Source organism: Sceloporus occidentalis, unplaced genomic scaffold (assembly GCF_023333645.1).
Source record: "Sceloporus occidentalis isolate IW3139 unplaced genomic scaffold, rSceOcc1.0.p SCAF_4, whole genome shotgun sequence".
In the NCBI taxonomy this organism is placed as follows: Eukaryota; Metazoa; Chordata; class Lepidosauria; order Squamata; family Phrynosomatidae; genus Sceloporus; species Sceloporus occidentalis.
In genome coordinates, this window is record NW_028316984.1 from 37,555,445 (window position 1) to 37,578,051 (window position 22,607).

Genomic DNA, 22,607 nt, shown 5'->3' on the forward strand with positions numbered 1-22,607 from the left:
TTTGACCTTGTTTGATATAATATGAAAAAGGGAATGTAGCAAGGGTGGGAAGAGTTTAGACTGACAGGATCTAATTTATTTTCCACCAGAAACATGGTGAAAATGATACAAAATTGTGGTTAGGGCAAGGGGGGAGATTGCAGAACAGGTGCCTCTGAGCACATGATCAGCCCAAGAATGTATACTGAATTCCAGAGCAGGAGCTAATGCACATAAATCCTGTTACACACAAATCTGTTCCTATTTCCCCCAGGTTTTCTTGATTTCAGACATCCAATTTAGGAGATGTTGTTGATGTTGTTGCTACTTTTCAATCACTCAAAACCATTGCTAATCTGCTGCAAATAACCCAGAGATCTACAGTCCATCTTCTACTTGCCCTATGTCAATGGGAAGAATGAAATGAGAGTTTGATTTTGATAAGATGGGGGAAATCCTGTTTTAAGTTCTTTTGAGGAACCTCAGGAAAATCACAGCCTCCTTGATTTTTTTCATCTCACAAAGGTATTATGAGGGTAGCACAAGAACAGGCTGCACCCTGCCCTTGGACTGCAATAGAAATGCTGAGGATAGACACCGATTTGCAATTATCAATCAAGCTCACAGTTTACATTATAGTACACTACAGTCTCATACTGGGGAAAATTCAGGATATAAATTTAATAAATACATGAGTTTTTGTTTGTTTGTTTGTTTTTGTATCCTCTCTTTAAAAGAAGATTTGGAGAAAAATATAAAATAATGTGCCAGAAATTTAATGTCAAGAGTGCACAGATTACTAGGCAACAACCTAATAATTAAGATACTCATGTTTTCTTATGAATCCAGAAACACAGGTTCTGATATCTGCCTAGCGCTAACAGCAATATTTATATAAGAAGAATTCAAAGTACTTCACATTGCATTATCTAACTGTAATCTAACTGTAAACAGCAACCCTATAAGGTAAATCAGAATTATTTCCTATACTGGCGGGACTGAAAGTAGAGAGAGCTGGAGGCTGGGATAAAACAGCTTTTCTAAGGAACCAATATAATCATAGGGGTGGTAATATAGCTTTCTAAATAAGAACCACATTTAACTTCAAGAAAGGAAGGCTCTCAAGACTCCACTAGATAGCATATCCAGCATGTCCATGCATGGAGATGGTGGCAGACAAAAGATGGCTAGCAATAGTTGGTAAATGCTAATGTACTTAATCTTTGAACCAATGAGATCATCAGGGAGGCAATACTGCTTTCTAGTAACAATCACATTTTTTGCCTACTGCTTAGCTTTTGAAGCAAAAATAGAAGTCTAGCCAGGCTTATTTAAAACCTTTCAGAAACTTCATCTGAATGTTCTTCAGACAGATATTTGGGCAAATTAAGTCCAATTTCCATGCAATTAAACCAGTCATTATACCTGTCGGAATAGTTTCCATCAGCTCTCTTAAAACACCCATCCACAAAACCCACTGAGATCTGCAGTTCCCCCAGCAGAGAGTGATATGACCCCCACACAGCTAAAGCTAGACAAGACTTCCTCAGCACAGTGCCCTCCAGATGCAATGCACCTGTATATTTCCAGATATGCTATGGGAAATCATGTGATATGTTAGCTCCCCCCTTACAACTTTTTCTAGTCCTTTTACAGTATAAGCCTTCATATCTCCAGCTGGACTGCATGGCCGTACTGCTGGACTATTATGGAAGTTTTCATCCAACAGGTGTGGAAGGCACCAGGTGGATGATGACTAAGTTTGGCTTATGTCACTACCTCACACTCATACGATATGGAGGTCTGCAGACAAAAACAAAGCTGATTATGACAAACCAAGATAAGAATTTCCATCCTTCTTCATCCACAGGGGTCTTGCTACTCATGATGTAGTACCACTGGCAACTGGTACTAGCTTGCAATTAATTCATCTTCCCAATAATGCAAGTTTAACTACATTAACATTACTACTGACATACAGTTGGCCCTCCATATCAATGAATTCTTTATCCACCGATTCAACCATTCATGGTTTGAAAATACTATATATTCCAAAAAAAGCAAACCTTGATTTTGTCATTTTACATAAGGGACAGCATTTTACTATGCCACTGAATATAATGGGACTTGAGCATCCATGGATTCTAGTATCCATAGGGGTCCTGGAACCAAACCCCAGCAGATACCAAAGGCTGATTGTATAAGGTTAACTTCATTTCTTCTGTAGCGCTGCAGTAACAGTTTTAGACATTTGATAGTTAAGGCAGGTGGTCTGACTAAACTGTGGAGGAGAAATATCCTATGGTTCAAATACTGGCTTGGGCTCTGTTGTGAGTGTTGAGAAATAAGGTGAATGAGAGAAGTGTGTGTTTTGTACATCAGGTCAGCAGTTTGCATCACTAAAATGGGGAAAGGGTCTGGAAGTGATTAAAAGTACATATTTCCATCACTTTGAAGAAATAAATAAATAAATAATATCAGTATCAATAATAATGCTAGTATGTTGTAGTGGTCTGCATGTTGGACTAGGACTCTGGGAAATCAGGATTTGAATCCCTGTTCAGCTATGGAAATCCAATTGGTGACCTTAGGCAAGTCGCACTTTCTCAGCTTCAGAAGAAGGTAAAGGCAAACCCCTTCTGAACAAATCCAAGAAAACCCATGATAGGTTCATCTTAGTGTCACCATAAGTTGGAAACATCTTGAAGGCACACAACGACAATAGTTACTTTGAAAAAAATATAACTATAACAATTCCTAACGTCTTGGGGAAACCAGGTAGGACTGATAGCTGTAATTAAATTATTTTTTAAAAGAACTTTCCAAGCTCTGCTCATGGTTTCAAAAGGAAGTGTTAAGCTGTAAGAATAGATAGGGGCTTTCATGTACTGCAGCCTTCTGCAAGCAACTCTCATACATTGAGATGGGGGCAAAAGGGAAGGGTTGTATTTCAGTCTTCCTCAACCAAGTGGCATTCAGATGTCTTCAAAAACAACTCCCATAATGCCCTAGTTAGATGATGAATTGGTCCAAGACATCTGAAGGGTGACACCTGCTTGGGAAAACCTGATCTATTCACATAAAGAAGCTGACGCAACCTCCCTCAACCTGCACTGGTAGCAAAGGAACCATTGCCTGTTTAACAATAGAAAGCCTACCATAGAATCTGTTTTGTGTTGTGGTTAAAGGTTACATCAGGTCTGGGGAAACTCAGGTTCAAACACCCAATACATAAGAAAACTCATTAGACCATCTTGGTCAATTCTATTAGCCTATTCTACCCCACAAGATAAAATAGGAATAATTAGTTGGAATATATGCTACTTTTTCAGGAAGGATGAGTTAGACATGTAACTATAAATATACACAATTTTGCCTCCCTACTACTGTTTATCAGCACAAGGAAAGAACTTTATTTCTTCATTCATTCATAAATGTGGACTCACCCCGCCTTACACAACACACATCCTGGATAAAATTACTGCTATACAAAAAGCTGCAAATGTGTAATAGTTTTCAAGATGGAAGCAGCCTGCATTACTGTTCAGGGAAAAATGGGGCAAAAAAATTAGATAGTGAATAGTTACAATAACTATTGTACATACATGTACATGAAGAATAAATATTCCTGCCTTACACTTCCTTCTGACCTCACTTTTTACTCTCCAGCCACATCTGCTTATAAACCTTCCTGCCAACTTATGATAATACTTCTTGCATCTGATGGAGTGGCCTCTAGATTTGATAAACAAATAAACATATGCCATGATAATTTTATTTAAGAATGGATTTCATATTTAAGATGCCCCTAGACTAGCAATTGTTCATACAGAGTGAGCAACCAGATTTACCTCAGGGGTTTTAAATAATACTTCTTATAATCTGTCCATACAAGTTTGGACTTATGGAAGTTATTTTCCAACAGATCTGGAGGCTGCCAAGTTGCCCATCCCTTCAAAAGAATACAGAAGGCCCAACAAATGAATCTGACATGTTAATTTTAAACTACCTCAAAGTCACTGATTTTTATCCCAAATGTAAATATTTGAATATGATGGGGGAGTGTGAATTCCTTTTATTGAAATGGATTTCACTACCAAATGAGTGTATTTAGAATTGCTAACGTAAAATAAATGATTCACTGGCACTGGCATAGTTGAAACCAAGCTTTCTGAGCATGTCTGGGGAACCTGTACTCCTTCCAGATGTTGTTGGGCAAAAAATAAATAAATCCAGACTGCCAGCCTAGCCAGATGACAGTAAAAACAGTTCACCAACATCTGGAAGATCAGTAATCCCATCCCTGTTTTGGCATCTCCCATGGCATGTATACTCACAGCAAAGGAAAGTTACTGGGGGGAATAAAATTCACAGTCCAAAGGCAAGTTGATAACTGTTGGGTAGAAGCCAGGAGTGGCATGAGTCAGCCGCACCCAGAGGAAGCACATGTTCACACTTGTGGCAGCTCACCCGAGCCTCCGGGGCAAAGAAAAGGGAGAGTTACTCCTGTTTTCTTCAGCCCTGGAATGTAAAATGCAACTTATTTATTACTCATCTATGTACAGTGTGGGCCTTTGGTGTCCGCTGGAATTTGGTTCCAGGACTTCCCTGCAGTGGATACCAAAATCTGTGGATGCTCAAGTCCTATTAAATACAAGAGTGGCCCTTATAAAAATGGCAAAATCAAGGTTTGCTTTCTGGAATATTTTTAATATATTTTCAAGACATGGATGGTTGAAGAATCCATGGATACAAAGGGTCAACTGTATTCATTATCTTGATATACTGCTTTCTCTCCAATAAACTCAATGCCCTCTTCCTCTCCATTTTTTACCTTCAGAACAACCTCCTTGTAAGGTAGGTGAGGCTACTATTGAGCAACTGGCTCAAGGTTGCCCAGGAAGTACCATGAGTCAATGGGAGCCTGAACCCAGATTTCTCAAGTCCCAGTCCAACACAGTGGGATTCATGTGGCCCTTCAGGTGTTGTTGGACTGTAACCCCAACAGCCCTAGCCAGCACCCAATGGTGAGGAATGGTCCTGGCTCTCATCAACACACTGCACTGGCCACCAGATCCTCGTGGTGGAGGATCATGAAAGGGGACAAAACTATGTACAGCCTCTTGAGTGCCTTGGAGGAAAGATGGGATATAATTCTCATAAATAAACAATATTTCTAGTTCATCCTGTTTAGTTTCACAAGTATCTTCACCAGGCAAATTTTGCAGGTAAAATCTCTATGAATGGGACAGAAGTCAGGTAGGCAATGTTTCTATCCAGATTAATGGTGGTTAAGCAGAGCCAGAGCCCCAGGATTGTCAGAGACAATGATTTCATCTGCACCTCCTCTGCACCCTGTTTAACTGCAACCACCACAACAGCTGGAGGGGATGTGGATATTGTCATCAACAATGTATTGTTGTGAAGCATCTCTGTTGTGATCCAAAGTTTTGGGAGGGAGTGGCTTGACCTCAGATGAGCAATGAAGACCATTAGCTTTACAAAAGATCTGCTCCAACCCAAGAGGAAAATCGGTTAGAAGTGGTCTGTTAATTTGGCCTCACACAGCTGCCTATGTTTTTGGACTTCACTTTAGAATGTTGCTAAAGGGAATAGACGTGAGGGCCTGCTGCTTCAGAATTTGCACTACAACACTGTCAAGCAGTCACAATTTGATTCCCTGAAGGAATTTCCCTAATTTTTAATACGTAGCAAGCCCCCTCTGAAGAAACTGGCCAGGAAATCCCTACAATAGGTTCACCTTATGGTTGCTGTGAGTCAAAAATGACTTGGAAGCACACAGCAACAACAGAACAACCAGCAGTTGGTGAAAAGAAGTTGAGGGGGGATGGCAGGGCTGGGCCTCCTGACCGCTCAGAAAGACTGCATCTCAGCTGAGTTGCACACAAAAGTGGCACACAAAAGAGAAAGCCTTCTTCTTCCTCCTCCTTTCTTTCATCTTCAAAGAAGCCAGCATTCCAATACAGTTCAGCCTGGGCATCCTGTCTTTTCCATTTGCTTTCCTCCAAAAGACAACACATTTGCTTGTTTTAGCACCACCCTCTGGGGCTGGGGCTGAACTGACCTGTGAAGTTTGCATTCCCTTTGGAGGAGGGTGCTTTTGTTGCTGTACACACACACACACACACACAGAGCCCAGGAGCCCCCGCATTCTTTGTTAGCAGGGATCAAGAATGCCAAACCCAGCGGCACGCTTTTTGCTTTCTTTCACAATCTGCTTTATAATCTTTTTATGGTTTGTGTTGTGCTTCTATTTTCAATACACACACCTGCAACCCATGTTGGTCTGAAATCAGGTAGCGTTTTCAGAAAAGATTTGTTCTGTGTGTTTGTATGTTTTTATGGTGTTGTGTGTGTTAAAAATACACGCCTGCTTGCAAACTATGTTGGTTTCAAATCAGATTGCACACCCAGAAAGGGTTTTTTTTTGGGGGGGGGTGTATTTTTAGGGGGGTATATTTGTGTTAAAAATACACACAAATATCCCTATAAACCACGGTGGTTTGAAATCTGGTAGTACTCCCAGAAAACTTTGGGTGGAGCGGGGTTATGGTGTTGCGTGTGCCTGCGTTAAGAACACAAACATGTCTGCAAACCATGTTGGTTTGAAATCAGGAAACACTTCCAGAAGTTTGGGTGGAGGTTTATGGTGTTGTGTATGCCTATAGTAAAAACACACACCTGCAAACTATGTTGTTTTGAAATCAGGTAGCATTTTAACAAAAGGTGTGTGTGTGTGAAAGGTTTTTATGGTGTTGTGTGTGCCTGTGTTACAGAATACCCACAGCTCTGCAAACAGTGTTGGTTTGAAATCAGGAAACACTTCCAGGAGTCTTTTGGGGTGAAGGTGTTACTATGGTCTTGTGTGCGCCTGTGTTAAAAACACATATAGCCCTAAAAACCATGGTGGTTTGGAATCAGGTAGCACTTTCAGAAAAGTTTTGGGGTGTGTGTGTTAAAAAAAGACACACACACCCCTGCCAACCATGTTGGTTTGGAATCAGGCAACCAGCCCTGAATTAAGTGCTGTTGTGCATGTGTTTATATGGTGCTGTCTGTGCCTGTGTTAAAGACACACACACACCCCTGCAAAGCAGGTCAGTTTGAAACCAGGCAGCACTTGCAGCAAAGTTGTTTTGTGTGTTTGTGTGTTTCACTGGAGATGAAACTCTCTGCTGCTTTTCCTCCAGGAGGACCTCCTCCCTCCCTCCCTTTGCCTTCTCCTCCTTCCTCCTTCCCTGTTTTTCCCATCCCAGCCAGCGGGGGCTAACAGGTGGCTTCCCTGCCTGCCTTCCTTCCTCGGTCCCAGCTCCCCTTTAGGCAGGCCCCACTTCCTTCCACCGCGGGATCGTCCCGAGACAAGCCGTCCACACGCTCCCCAGGCGAGGCGAGGCGAGGCCTGCTCACCGCCCAGGAGGACCAGGCACCGCAAAGGAAAGGGAGGACTCTCCAGGCAAAAAGGGAGGGACGGGAGCCAGGCAAAGCTCCAGACCTCCCCAAGGAAGGTCCAGCCCTGCTCCAAAGGGAGGACATGACCAAGGGCGAGAAGCCCCAAAGGGATCCCTCCTGGGCTGGGAGGGGGGTGGAGGACGGGCCCTGGAAAAGCCCTCCCTCGATCCCAGTCCTCCTTTTCCAGGACGCGTCCTCCACCCCCTCCCAGCCCAGGAGGACTGCCCGAAGCCGGGCCCAGGAGCAGCCAGGGTCAGACCCAGCAGGGCTTGCCGTCTGTTTAACTTTTGCGCGTTTCCAGGTTAATTTGTGTCGCCTTTCATCTGGGTTGTTTCCATGGCCTCTTTTTTCAATCAGGAAGGATGCGTGTTTCTGTCGCGAGCGTCCGCCTTGGGTCCCTTTGGGGAGAAAGGCGGCCTAGAAATCAAGTAGCCTATCTAATCAATGGGGTCCTTCTCCTCCTCCCTCTGGAGCCTGACTGAGGAGGAGCAGGCGTTGCTCTTCCCGGGAGTCTCCGGAGCCCTCCCTTTGCTCCCGTCCTCCTTTCCCCGGCCTGTCCTCCTTTCGGAGCCTCCCTCCCTCCCTCCCTTCCCCGGTTGCTACTCACAGCCTCCTCTCCTGGGGCTCCAGCTGGCGGTGCATGGCGAGGGAGAAGCCGAAGAGGCTGCCGGGCTCCCCGCTCCACTGGACCACGTTGCCGGCGTCCAGGTTGAAAGCCCGGCCCAGCCTCGGCCCCAGGGGCAGCAGCAGCAGCAGCCACAGCAGCAGCATCCTCCAGCCCAGAGAGAGAGAGAGCGAGAGAAGGCAGGGGATGGAGAGGAGAGCGGAGGAGGAGGAGGAGGAGGAGGCGAGTTCCCAGGGAGCTGCTACTGCTGCTGCTGCGCTCTCAAGGCGCCCTTGTTCTCTCCAGAGACTCCCTCCCTCCTCCTCCTCCTCCTCTGGCTTCTTTGCACTCAGGGAGGGAGGGGCCAGGAGCCCCCAGCTCCGCCCCTAAAGCCAGCCCCTGCCCCGCCCCCAGCCCCTGCCCAGGGAGGATGGGACTCCTCCTGCAGCCCCTGGCCTGCAAGCCTTGCCCAGGGGCACCAAGTTCCAGTGCAGCAGCCTTTCTGCAGCCCAGGAGGGAGACCAGAGCCTCCTCAGCACCACAGAGCAGCAGGGACTGACCTTTCTAGGAGTGCTTTCAGCTTTTTATGGAGTCATGGCCTCCCTTTTCTCCTGACTGTCCTCCATTTTGAGCATGGCCAAGAAGCATGGACTGACATTTCTAGGAGGGGTTTGAGCTATCATTTGGCCATGTCCTCCCTTTTTCTTGACTTCCCTCCATTTTGAACGTGACCATGAAGCGTGGATTGACATCTCATCATCATTATCATGGTCATCATCATCATTTATTACAATCAACAGACCCAATAGTTCCAATAGAAGACTCAAACTTAACATTAAAAACAACATCCCAAAGGAATAAATAGTACTGTAAAAACAATAAAAGGATTGCTGTCAGCTTTATCTAAAACCCACAGAGAGCTCTCATCCTCTTTGCCTCTGAAAGATATTTAGCAACAGCCAACGTTACATTTGGGGACCAAGAACCTGATAGGAAATAGGAGAGAATAGCCAACAAATGTTCTCAATAGTGGAATAATCGGATTCTGGCAGGCCTCCTTCTCGCAGCTACAGGATGATAAAACCAATCTGCTTCCATATTATTACAAGCACACTGTCTCTCTAAGTAAGGGACCCCAGCAAATCTGCCTTGGACCAGTTTGGTGGAAAAAACGTTGCATCTGACCAGGGTGTATTCACACTGCAGAAATAGTGCAGTTTGGCACCACTTTAAGTGCTCCATTCTATGGAATCTTGGGATCTGTAGTTTTACAAGGTCTTTAGCCTCCTCTACCAAAGAGTGCTGATGCCCTACAAAAATACAGGCCCCCGGATTCTGTAGGATGGTGCCATGGCAGTTAAATTGTGTCAAACTGTATTATTGCTTCAATGTAGATGCACCCATGGTGAGCATCACGGCTGAGTTGTGATTTGAAGTGGGACGTAGGAATTTATCAGACAAGGGAAATTGGAAGTACAATCCAATGGTAATCTGAACTCAATCACGGGGTTTAACGTTATTGCGTGATAACCCACTACACACAAATTTGGGCAATGGGAAGTCAGTCCAAGCGCAATCATGGGATTTAATGTTATTGAGTGATAGACTACCACCCACAAATTTGGGCAATGGCATGCTATTTTGGGGCAATGAGGAGCCAGTTCGAATGCAATGAGCATTCATGTAATTTTGCTAAAGTAGCAACTTTACATGAATGCGTTCTGGCCCCACTTTCTTTTCATTCGAAATTAAGAGAAATTCCTCACGTGTGATAAACTCCAAAGGAGTTTATCACACATGAGGAATTTCTCTTAATTTCCACTTCTCAGCCGCCCTTCTGATTCCTAATCTGTCCAACACATTAGCTGTTCATAAGAGCAAGGCCAGAGTATGTCTCATGAATGAGCTCCTTCTTTCAGACTTTCTAGACAGTCTGGTTCACCATGCTTGCTCAAGCCAAAAACCCAAAACCAACATGAACACACTTTTTTGCTAATAGGCATGTCAGTGTTGTGCTGACCTTTTCTGCAACAAGCGCCTAAGGCAACCTTCTCCAACCTGGGTCTACAACTCTCATCATGCCCAGCACAGTCATCTTGGTTGGTGAAGATGGGAGTTGCAGTCCAGCACATTTGGAGGGCACTGGGTTGGAGAAAACTGACCTGTGTGAATGACATATGGATCCCTGTAGGTCTCTGCAAAGTGACCTGATTATTTACAAACATATGGGTTTATGAATTGGAGAGAAACAGCAGACAGACAAATGGACAGACATTAGTCATGCTCATAGCACCACTTCTCACAGGAATAGGATATGCACACATAAAAGTGCTACAGGCACCCTCATCCACCCACTCCTATCACCAAAGCATGGTATTTGGCTATTAAATTCCAAAATCTCAGTTGTCACCGACCTAGTAGATAATGTCCCTGCTAAGCAACAGTGGCCAATTTAGTTGTATTTTCCCCATTGTGCTTTAGAAATAATTTTGCCCTGCTCCCAACATGCACACATTCATACACTTCATTATATTTATTAGTTACATTTCTAGCTTTCCTTTCCTCCAGTGAGTTTAAGCACATGGCTGCCTTCCTCCTCACTTTATCCTCCCAATAGTAATACGAGGTAGGTCATTCTTGAAAGTGATTTGTCTGAGTCATAGCTACACACCTTGATTTCTTATCAAATACTCAACCATCGATGCCTGCCAACTTAAATACAGGAACTGACTCTTGGTGGTGACAAAGGTCTCTTTAGATTGGTGGCTTATTCACATGTGCAAACCATTACTTAGAGCTGCATCTGTGAACCAAGATGTGCCAGCATGCAAAGGAATCTTGTAGCACTTTTGAGACAAACTGAAAGAATGAAGTTGGTAGCATGAGCTTTCATAGACTTGAGCCTACTTCCTCAGATGCATGGGATACAATCTGCTTCTTTCTTTCAGTTAGTCTCAAAGATGCTACAAGATCCCTTTGCATACTGATTTTTCCAGACTAACATGGCTATGTCTTTGAATTCTACCAAGATATGCTAGATTTAACTCGGCCTTTGCAGTAGCATTCCAGTAACTATTAGCAAGAAAAGGAGAAATTGGTATTTGAGTTAAGGTTAGAGGTACATGGAATGTTTTGGTTCTAGATATTCAACTAATTTTGTTCACACTTTGCAGAGCATCTACTAACATTATGTAATCATCAGAATGTTTTACACTTGGGTTTTCCCCTTGCTTCTGTCTTTACTCTAACTTTAGAAAATCCAGCTCTCACATTTAAAAAAGGCAGAAACAGTAGCACAGTCTCCACAAACCAGGTGGTTCTAATGCTACCTTTTCATCATATAAATAGCCATAGTTTTGGTACATGGATTGATTTATTGTGGGCAATATGAAGTCGAAGGCTTTCATAGCCGGCATCCATAGTTTTTTGTGGGGTTTTCGGGCTAAGTGGCCTTGTTCTAGAAGAGTTTATTCCTCATGTTTCACCAGCATCTGTGGCTGGCATCTTCAGAGAATGTTGGCATAGAAGAGAGCTGGATATATATATACTGTGTGACCTCCCTACCCACCTGGCTTATTTTTATCTGTGTGCTTTAATCGATAATTCTTTTTGCTTGCACCGAATAACCTGTATGTCTGTTTTAAATAAGCCAGCATGGCGCAGAGGTTTGAATGTTGGACTACAACTCTGGGGACCAGGGTTTGATTCCCTGCTCGGCCATGAAACCCATGGGTTGACCTTGGCAAGTCACATGCTCTCAGCCTAAGTTGAAGGCAATGACAAACCTCTTCTTGCCAAGAAACCCCCATTATAGTTTTTGCCTTAGGGTCGCCATGAGTTGGAAACTATTTGAAGGCACACATCACACACACACACACACACACACACACACAATTTTAAAGACAGTTAAAACATATGTAATCATGCTCAAATGATGGAAAAGATAGTTATGATGATTAACTTAAACTAAATTCATGTTTAGTCTGGGTCCCACCTATTTTCTCCAGCACCTGCCCCAAGCACCCACTCAACCCAACAAGTAAGTCTTTGGACTATAAATACACACACTTATTGAATGGCGGATTCAAGGAGTTGTAGTTTTCTCAGGGCCCTTTCACACTACACAGTTATAGTGTGCTATGATTCCATTTTAGCTGCTATGATTCCATTCCATGGCGTTGGGGCGGGACTTTAGACTACTCATCCAGAGAGCTCTTCTGGTGCCTCCGACCAAACTAGAAGCCCTGGGATTTCATAGGGTGCAGCCAAGTGGCATCCTAGTGAATAACTGTGTAGTGTTAAAATACCACCAAGCTCTCCCCAGTATTGTCAATAATGCTGTCTGGGTATGGCTGTTCAGGGTTTCACAGGACCTTTTGCATTTGTATCATATAATGCCAAGGATCAAATCTGTGATCTTTTACATCATGTAACGCACCATAAAACACATGGTCAGACATGGAGCTACGTCCTTTTCCAAATGACATTATGCAGGTGGGGAAAATGTTAATGGGGGCCATGGCATGGAGATGAAGGAAGAATTTCCTCCAACCAACTCCCCAGTTACAATCTGACTTTACCAGAGTAACAAAACATCATAACTGCCAAGGAGGAAAAGCCACTGTGACACGTAGGACATTGAAGAAAAATGTACGATGTTACAAAATAAAAGCTAAAAAAACTCAAAGAAATATAAATTAATGCTTCTTAGTCATATGCAAAATGGAAGACCTCTTGGAATACCTCCTAGACAGAAGGCTGAAATGTAGGCCATGTCCTGGAAAAAGAGGACGTCTGGTCATCCCGGATAGGGTTGCCATTTCACGGCAGTGGGCGGGACTTTCCCGCCCCCTGGGGGCGTGCCCGGTCCCATCCCACCCCCGCCCCCATTCCCGGGTGGCTGCCCAACTCTGAGCTCCCAGGGCTGCTGCCTGCCTTCTATAGAGTGCTGCCTGTGCAGCTTGTCTGGAGCAGCAGCAGGAGGACTGAACCCAGCAGGGGCGGGGTCTGCTGCACTGCCCTGCCCCTATTGGCCAGCCCTCTGCTTCCTTATTTGGGCAACATCCAACATCCAACCAGGGAGGAATTTGGATTCAGGCAAGCTGCTTTTAGTTCTTCCCCTCTTTCTCTTTCTCTTTCCCCTCCTTCTCTTCTTCTTGTTACCTCGTTTTTTTTCTTCTCCTCCTCTTCCTCCTCTCCTTTTTCTTCCTTTCTTCCCCCTCCTCATCTTCTTTTTCTCTTTCTTTCTTCCTCTCTCTAAGCCCCCCTCCTCTTCTTCTCAGGGGTCCAGGGCTTCTCAAGGCTTTGCCCCCATTAGAAAAGAAAAAAGGCTTTGGATCTGTCCCATAAATCCCTCCTAAGTTGAGACATACCTGGGAAAAAGAGGGCGAGGGGTTTGGGGGGGTTGGAGGGGGCAAGGAAAAGGAGGAAGGGGGGAATTGCTAAGAAGGCTTGGGAGTGAGAAATGTAGTTTTCAAAGGCACAAAGGACTGCCTGTGATCTTGCAAATGCTATGGCTGCCTGGGGGTGGGAAATGTAGTTTGCAATGGCACAAGGGACTGCCTGTGATCTTGCAAATGCTATGGCTGCCTGGGGGTGGGAAATGTAGTTTGCAATGGCACAAGGGACTGCCTGTGATCTTGCAAATGCTATGCCTGCTTGGGAGTGGGAAATGTAGTTTGCAGTGGCACAAGGGACTGCCTGTGATCTTGCAAATGCTATGCCTGCTTGGGAGTGGGAAATGTAGTTTGTAGTGGCACAAGGGACTGCCTGTGATCTTGCAAATGCTATGCCTGCTTGGGAGTGGGAAATGTTCTTATAGAATTTGAGGGGGGGGGGTGTTTGGCCAGAAAGAGAAGTACGTTTCAGCCTTCTGTCTAGGAATAATCCCAAAATGTCCTCCATTTTGAGCATGCCTAAGAAACATGCATTTATATTAACATTTTAAAAAAATTATCAATTTTTTCATGTGTCCTCCATTTTAAAAAAACGTGTCCTACATTTGAAAATGTGGCCCTACATTTGTCCTACATTTGTCCCGGTTTGGAGGTCCTGCCTTATGGCAACCCTAATCCCGGACTGCACCTCACTAGCTGTTATCTCTAAGGAATGAGAGGTAGATATATATTTATATATAGATATACAGCACTCCATTTAGTCCTAAATAAAAAACATCCTCAGAACGAACAAATCTCTGAAAGCCTTATGTGTTTTGGATGCAAACATGAGAACACCAAAGGCTTAAATAGAAAAAACCACAATATATCACCAAACTGATGCTAATTCAGGCCCCACTGAATATGATGAATGTGTCAGTTCATGGAGATACATCTGCACTAGTCAGATGTAGTATGCATGACTACCACTGGACTGCAGCCAATACGGATAAAATAAGTAATCTATCAATGCACAGTACCCTGTGATGCACTGCACTATGTTGGGATTCTGTAATATATGTGCCTTCTTTTCCTTCTGCTCTACCCTTCATAAGGTTGGGCTTTTGTTAGTTTATAATAAGAAAATAATTGCCATGAGGTAAAGGTGTTAGATGTCGGACACTCGCTTAGGCTATTGGCTATTTATTCTGGTTTGTTTGTTTTGTTTGGCTTGCCTAAAGTGCTGAGAGGCAAGGAAAGCAGCTACATCAGATTTTGAGATCATTGGACTGTAACTCCTATCATCACTGACTACTGGCCATGCTGCTGGGAACTGGAGTCCAACAACAGCCAGAGAGGCTGATGTTTCTCATACCTGATGGAAGGAAAACCAGCTTTGTGGTGTTGGGGAGATCTCACAAAATTCTCCAATAGCTGCTGGAAACTCCTTCCCTCCATTCTCACATTCATGGAAACAATATTAATGGCCCCTTAAAAACTGTATTACAGTTTGCAGCTACCAACATTTAAGACAAATCTGTCAGCTCCACTGATTTTTATTCTGAGTATTTATTGTCATCCATGTAAGAAAGGAAGCTCTGGAAATTCCCTTTTGGACTGCCAGCATGCTGTCTGGGGGATTATGGGCCCTGTACTCCAAGAGGCATTTCCCCCCAGCTCTAGTTAAAACCCTTTATATTTTAGATATATGAATTTGTTTCACCTACAGTCCAAGAGAGAGACACAGCAATGGGTACACATATATCCCAACAGAATATAGTTGTGTGCCTCCAAGTCATTTTTAGTTATGGTGACCTTAAGATGACCAAATCATTGGGTTCTCTTGGCAATTTCTTCAGAGGGAACTTGCCACTGCCATCCTCTGTGGCTGAGAGTGTGTGACTTGCCCAAGGTCACCCAGTGGCTTTTCTATGCTCAAGCAGGGAATTGAACCCTGATCTTCAGAACTGCAGTCCAATACTCAAACCACTACATCATACTGGCTTTCTCCCTTAGGCCAAACAATTGTATAGGGTTCTCTTTTTGTCTCAATGTCCGATGAGAGCTTAACAATGAAAGTGACTGTTCTTCGAGTGCCTCCAGAAGACGGAGTGAAGTGCCAGATTTGGCTCCAGCTTCCCATCCATCTTCCCCTCCCTCCATTTCAAAATGAGAATTTCAGTTTCAACCCTATCATCAGAGAAAGAATTCTCCCATTGATGACTAAGGAAATCATGGCTGGCACTGCTGCTGCTGCTCAATATGGAGCCCCAGCAGGCCCATGCCTTGCAAGCACAACTTGGCAGGCGACCAACATGCCGTTAATAAACTGGCAGCTGAAAACCCACAGCAAGGACAGGAGAGCACAAGCTGGCAGAGACAACACACAGCTTTGCCCTCACTGAGAAGCCAGTCAGGTCAATGATCTTTTCCCCAAAATATTTATCACAGGGTTTTTTCCCCTTTTTCCTAAAGGAGATGGCACACAGTAAAAAGAAAAGAAAAGACTAAAATTAAATAGAGTCACATAAAATAAATCAAGACAAATTTGTATTACAGTCACATAAAATAAACGGAGACAAATTTGAAATGATGTGGTGTAAGAGCTGGGGAAAGTTACTTTTTGGACTACAGCTCTGCGAAACCCTCATGATTACTAAAATGCTAGCTAGTGGATTCTAAATGCAAGTTAACCAAGCTTTGGGAGTGTGAGTGCACACACACATGTGAATATGGAGAAAAAGAGAGAGAGAGAATAGGTTGGATCCTGAGTTACATCATGCTTGGAGCAAATCCACTGAAATCAATGTGAATTAAGTTAGTTTATGGATGTACTCTAAGCCAACTCAATTAATTTAGCCATGTCAAAATGCCTGGTGGAATAAATGCGGTTTTCATAGTTTTTCTGGAAAACTCTGACCTTGACAAACCTCTTTCAGGCAGAAGTTCCATAAGAATCATGTCAATTCATAAGAAGCCCTGCTATGACTTTACTGACAGTCTGGTGTTATTCTGTGGTGGCCCTTCTGTCTGGTGGATTCTGAAGCTTGTAGTTTGAAAAGTAATATTCCCAAGCTGTAGTACTGGACTGGATGAACTAGTGGCCTGATTCAGAAAAAGGTAAATTTCTAATTGCTTCCTGTCAGTCACTGCAAGGAACTTGCCGCCTTTCAAACATTATTGGACTCCAGTTCCCCTTGGCATGGCCAGTGGTTAGGGTTGATGGGAGCTGTAGTCAAATCACATGTAAGAGCAGAAAGTTACAAACTCTTGTCTAGACAATACTGAGCTAGATGTAACCAGTGGTCTGACTCAGCTTAAGGTAGCTTTTTATGTCCTCTAGCCTGAGGTCCTTTAGATCATAATGGGCGCCTGGGCTGGAATATATTTAAAAAGATATTCGTAATAAATTCTGCCATGTTAGAAAGACCCACAAGGTTGCTCTTCATTACATGTCAATGCTTGCCTCTTGTTGCTTCATGATGCAGCATGAAGTGGACCTTGTCTTGTTACAGTTTGTTCTCAGTCAAAACATTGCACTAAAAACGAGACCAAAGCTTCTTTCATTCCTTCCCGTATGAAAGAAGGACTGACGGATGAATAGGATGCATCCCTTCTGAGGTAGAACAACTGACGATCTGAGTCAGCACATAACATAGACTTGGACATGTTGGTAAATGAAGGCCGAAGCTATTTGCACCGGAGGCCAATGGCTTAATTTCCCTGTGCAAGCAAAACTTCCGCATTGTTGCCAGTAGTTACCAGAATGCAGAGAGCTCTGTCAACTGTGGAGACAGTGGTTTTATGAAAGAGAATTCGCAAGAAGTAATCTTTTTAATATCTCTGCTATTACTGAGCATAGCTAAAAGATCTAAATTTCAGCAGACGAATCATAAGAAACAGCTTTTCTGACAACAAGCTACAAACACACACAATTATTTGGATTTAGGTATATCAGATGCAACTGTAGTAAACCTCTCAGTGCTTCTAATCTTTTTTGGATTTTGGTTTTATTTGTTTGGAGAAGATCTGTGGAAATGTGATCACGGAGTGCACAGTGACTACATCTGGAGAGTTCTGAGTTGTTTCCAGAAATTTTATGTTTTAGCACAATATCAATGCAGTTGTTGTTATGTTGTTGTGTTCCTTCAAGTCATTTCCAACTTAAGGAAATCCTCAAACAATCCTATCATGGGGTTTTCTTTGCAAGATTTGTTCAGGAGAGGTTTGCCATTGCCTTTCCCTGAGGCTGAGAGCATGTGACCTGCCCAAGGTCACCCAGTGGGTTTCATGACCAAGCTGAGAATTGAATCCTGGTCTCCAGAGTCATAGTCCAATACTCAGATCACTATGCCACACTGGATCTAATGCAGTGGTAGGAACTGGAACTAATTAAAATAAATTATCAATTAGGCTAGAAAATTTCTAATAAAAGGGCATGTGAACTGAATGCTTAACTTTTTGGACTATTGTTCTCACAATGCTCCAGCCACGAAGGTCTATCTGTCTATGCCATATTTAAGTGTACATTTGAAGTGGACTTAGATCAGAGCCCGGCAAAGCGTGGCCTGCAGGCCATATGCAGCCCTTGAGACTTAAAATGTGTATCCTGAAGCCGCCCCCCATGCCCCCAGACCTACCCCAATTAAAAAAAATCATACCAATTTTCAGGTGATTATATATATTTTTTTGCTCAAATCCAGCCAAATGCACTCCAAATTGGCCTTAAATGGAAAGATCTACTTCCCCAACCTCCCAATGCCCCCAACAGCCCCTGCCAAAAAAAACTAGTTGAAAATTGGCCAATATGATGCAAATGCAATGGTGTGGCCCACTGCGAGGGAAATGATTCCCAGCCCCTCTGCAGTTGCCCAGATATACACTTGCTAGTAGATGTAAAGTGGAAAGTGGCCCTCTGCTTCTTCCTAGTGCAAGGAGAAAAAAATACCAGGTCTTATTCCCTACAATGGGTAAACTAGGCCAGCCATTCTTTTATACTCTTGTCATCTTTCACAGATGGTTACTGACACAGACAGACAGAGAGCCAAAGAACCAGGAACTTTCACAGGTTAATGCTTACTTTCAAAAAAATAAGCTTTACAGTGGCTTACATTTGTCACCGTCATATTTTGCAAGTATCAAAAGGTTGTTTAGAAATATTGAAGGAGAAGTCTCCAAGAGTACTGATTGTTCAGCACTACCCATATTCTTATAAGAATTAAATAAAACTAAACAAACCATTATGTGGCTATTAAGTAACCACTAACTTCCAACTGTGACTTTTAAGACCAAAGAATTATTTCTTTTATGCATTAATTCATTTTCCAAAAAGGGGCTTAGTTCAACCACTGAAACTACTTAAATAGGGCAACTATTATTAATTTACCTAAATTTTTGCAGCACTGGGGGCTAAGAACGGGACTTTAAAATGTTTTATTGGAGTACAGCCTTTCTTTTTTCCTTCCCCCCCCCCCCTCATTCATACTTATCCTCCCTCTCACCCCCTGCCAAGCAATGCTCATTCAGTATTTTATGCTAGGAACATTTTAAAAGCAGGGTGGGGATGGGCAAATGCTTTTGCCAAATAATGTGAAAGGTCAGAGAGGGAGTTGTATGAGTTTTTATGTTAGTCTCTAAACATTCTTGAATAAAAGTGGAAAAGGCTATATAGGAATACCTGTTAACACACACTTTTTAAATGGGATTCAGTTTCTCTGTGGAGCTCCAGTTTTATTTTTTCAACAGCTTCCTTGCAATTCTGCTGCCATGAACAGACAAGCTTAGCAAGTGAACAGAAAATCTAATCAGTTTGGCACACGGGGTTTCATGGGATCTGGGCAAACAATGAGAATAGTTGTGCTGGGTTCACTGACTTGAAGTGATTCACTAGTTTATCCAGAAGCACCAAAGAAGCAACAAAGCACGCATTAATTACTGATGTGCACATCTCACGCTAGACAGAGGGAAGTAAACTATTCAAAGCATTCAGGAATGGCACTGTTTCAAAAGAACATGTACTCCATCATGGTGTGCCATGAACTAGTCCTTCTTGTTTTAAGCTTTTTCTGACTTATGGCAACCTTAAGGTGAACCTATCATGGGGTTCTCTTGGCAAGATTTATTCAGAGAAAGTTTGCCATTGTCTTCCCCTGAGGCTGAGAGCATGTAACTTGCCCAAGGTCGCCCAGTGGACTTCATGGCCAAGCTGTGAATTGAACCCTGGTCTTCAGAGTCGTAGTCCAACACTCAAACTACTACACTATCACTCTTCAATATTTCTGTTCCTCATGCTATTATTATTATTATTATTATTATTTATAAAATTATGAAACAACATACATGAAGCCTCATGCTTTTATTCTGGCTGTATCTCCATTGCAGAATGAACGCAGTTTGATACCGTTTTAACTGCCATGGCTCAATGCTATAGAATTCAGGGGTTTGTAGTTTTGTGAGATATTTAGCTTTCTCTGTCAGTCAGTTGTGGTGTCACAACAAACTACAAATCCCAGTTATAGAAGTGTGAAACTGCATTAATTCTGCAGCGTAGCAGCAGCCTTGGTTCAGTTTTTGGACAAAACATAGGAATGTGAAGTCGAAGGCATAGGGACATCATCAGTGGAACAATTACCAGAGAAATATCCACAGGCAAGTTCTGACAGTGATAATATTCACCATTCACCAGTGAACACCTTTCATAGGTTCCTCCTACCAGTTTCTACATCCAAGTATAAGAATAATATTTTTCTTACAAGTAGCAACATGTTTGCACACACTCCATATTTGTTTTCCCAGAAGTGATGTTTCTAGTGAGCGTTCCAGGAATCTCAGACTGAAACATCATAATCTTTTTCACAGTTAGACTTACAGTTAATGTCAATGCAGACTTTATGAGCTACCTGGCAGAATCGAAAGTACAGCGGAAAGAAGAAAAACTATTCCAGAAATATCCCAGTTCTAAACATTTCTAACAGGAATAGCTGGACTAAAACGTCCAGCATTCTTCACCATGTGCTGTGTGTCCTGCAGTTGCTGAGGCTGGCAAGCCAACATCATCTGGAGGGCCACAAGGTTCCCAACCCTTATTTATACCCAATTCTTGGCATGACCAGATTGGGAAATAAATATAACATCTGCCTGCTCCAGCAAAATTTCTTTGTGTGTGTGTTCTTTTGATAAATACAATACGGAACGCTTGGGAAAACTGTAAAGCTTTGTGATAGTGATCTCAGATAAAGAGAGAAGCAAAGCAGGTTGCCTGGGTGACTTAGCCATGCCTGGAGGACACTCATTGAAATAAAATGGATACTTTAGCCAGTCTTGTTCAGATTTGGATGGGTCTACTGTAAGCACAGCTAAGAACCAGTCTGTTGAATCAATACATTTTGTTAAAAGCATAGACCTTCTTTTTCTGAAACGCCAGAGACAGGTTTCCTTCCTGCTTAAATACATTTCTTCATCATGACTACAGTGAGCCAACACCTAAATATTTTGGTGTGCTCTGTCTCCACATGCCAGAGCTGAAGCAGATCCATACCCTCAGGTGGCTTCTTCATGAGGTATTTCAATTGCTGCTCCTGGGTATGTATTATGCATCATGTACGCAAGTAGTGGGTGGAAGAGAGCAGCCTCTGAGAGTTAAGCAATAATTCCTAATGAATCAAATGCTAACCCAAGAGGCACAAACCAGCAATCTTTTAATATCAAACAGATTAACATTCACTGAATCACAGTCAGGCAGATTCGCAAACCACAAGTCAGCACATTCGGCTTTAAACGGATTAAAACCAAAATCACACACACAGACACTTTCAAATGCATTAATGATCACACAGGAATATTCCATAATGCCAGTGAATGTGGGTGATTAACAGCATCCACAGCTGATTACTTTCCTGCTTTAAATGTCACCACACCCAGACAACAGAAGATACACACCCATCTGCTGGCCCATTCTGCCTTGCAACTACACTTGGATTACAGTGACCAGGTGTCCTCCTTTTCCAGGACATGTCCTACGTTTCAGCCTTTTGTCCAGAAGGAATTCCAAAATGCCCTCCATTTTGAGCATGACTAAGAAGCATGGATTTATATTTATATTAGTGTTTCTAACTTTTATTTGGTAGTGTCCTACATTTTTCTTGAATGTCCTACATTTTGTGGTGCCTTGTCCTGCTTTGCAGTTATGACATCTAGTCACCCTGACTTGGATGCAATCGCATTGGCTGATATGGTTACTAATTATCTAACCCTCTGTCTTGGGGTGCATATACACTGTAGAAATAATGCAGTTTGACATGACTTTAAGTGCTGTAGCTTCATCCTATGGAATCCTAGGATTTTAGTTTTACAAGGTCTCTAGTCTTTTCTGCCAAAACTACAAATACTAAAATTCCATAGCATGGAGCCATGATGGTAGTTAAAATGGTGCCAAACTGCATTATTTCTACACAGTAGATGGACCCTATATCTTCTGTACCTGCCATGCTCCACCACCATTTCCTTTACTGCCTGTTCTTAAAGGGTTTCATGGAACAACAAGATGGGTGGTAGATGGGGAATCCTTGTCAGTATCACAGAACAAGAAAAGCTGTCAGTCTCACAGATGCTTCCATATAGATCCTTATCTGTATATCTGTGGGCATGCATAGTGTAGTAGTTTGCGCATTGGACTAGGACTAGGCTCAGCCATATAAACCCACTGGGTGACCTTGGGTAAGTCACACTCTCTCAGCCTCAGAGGATGGCAATGTCATACCACCTCTGAAGAAACTTGCTAAGAAAACACCATGATATGTTTACCCTAGGGTCACCATAAGTCAAAAACATCTTGAAGGCACGCAACAACAACCTGTCTATCTATATATTGAATAAGATAGACCATGGATGTTACTACTGCTGTTGTTATTCCCAAGTAGAGTAGCTCCATATTTGTCCTGTCTGAACTCAAAAGTGGGGTCTGGCCCAATTAGTTTTTGAAAGAAAGACTTCCAGGTGCTCTATGATATATTCAGAGAAAGGCAATGGCAAACCTCTCTTGACTAAATCTTGCCAGGGTTTTCCTATGATAGTCACCATAAGTTAGAGTCAGCTTGAAAACTCAAGACAAAAGCAACAACACTCACTATTCAACAGACGATTCCATGGACCCACAGTTAAGATGGAATGAACCAGTAGGA

The 22,607-nt window shown here is 43.0% G+C and overlaps 1 protein-coding gene across 5 annotated transcripts in view; it reads right to left on the reverse strand.

The window, feature by feature from the left end:
• ITGA6 (integrin subunit alpha 6) overlaps positions 1–8,220 on the reverse strand; it is an 81,418-nt gene extending 73,198 nt beyond the window's left edge. For 3 of the 5 annotated variants that reach the window (XM_089519749.1, XM_089519751.1, XM_089519750.1), the window contains exon 1: positions 8,057–8,171. In XM_089519749.1, coding sequence (XP_089375875.1) covers positions 8,057–8,091 — 35 coding nt within the window. In that variant the 5' untranslated portion in view covers positions 8,092–8,171. Of the gene's footprint in view, positions 1–8,056 lie in introns of all 5 variants that reach the window. The other 2 variants (XM_089519744.1, XM_089519752.1) reach the window with 2 other exon arrangements.
• Positions 8,221–22,607: the final 14,387 nt, after the last annotated feature.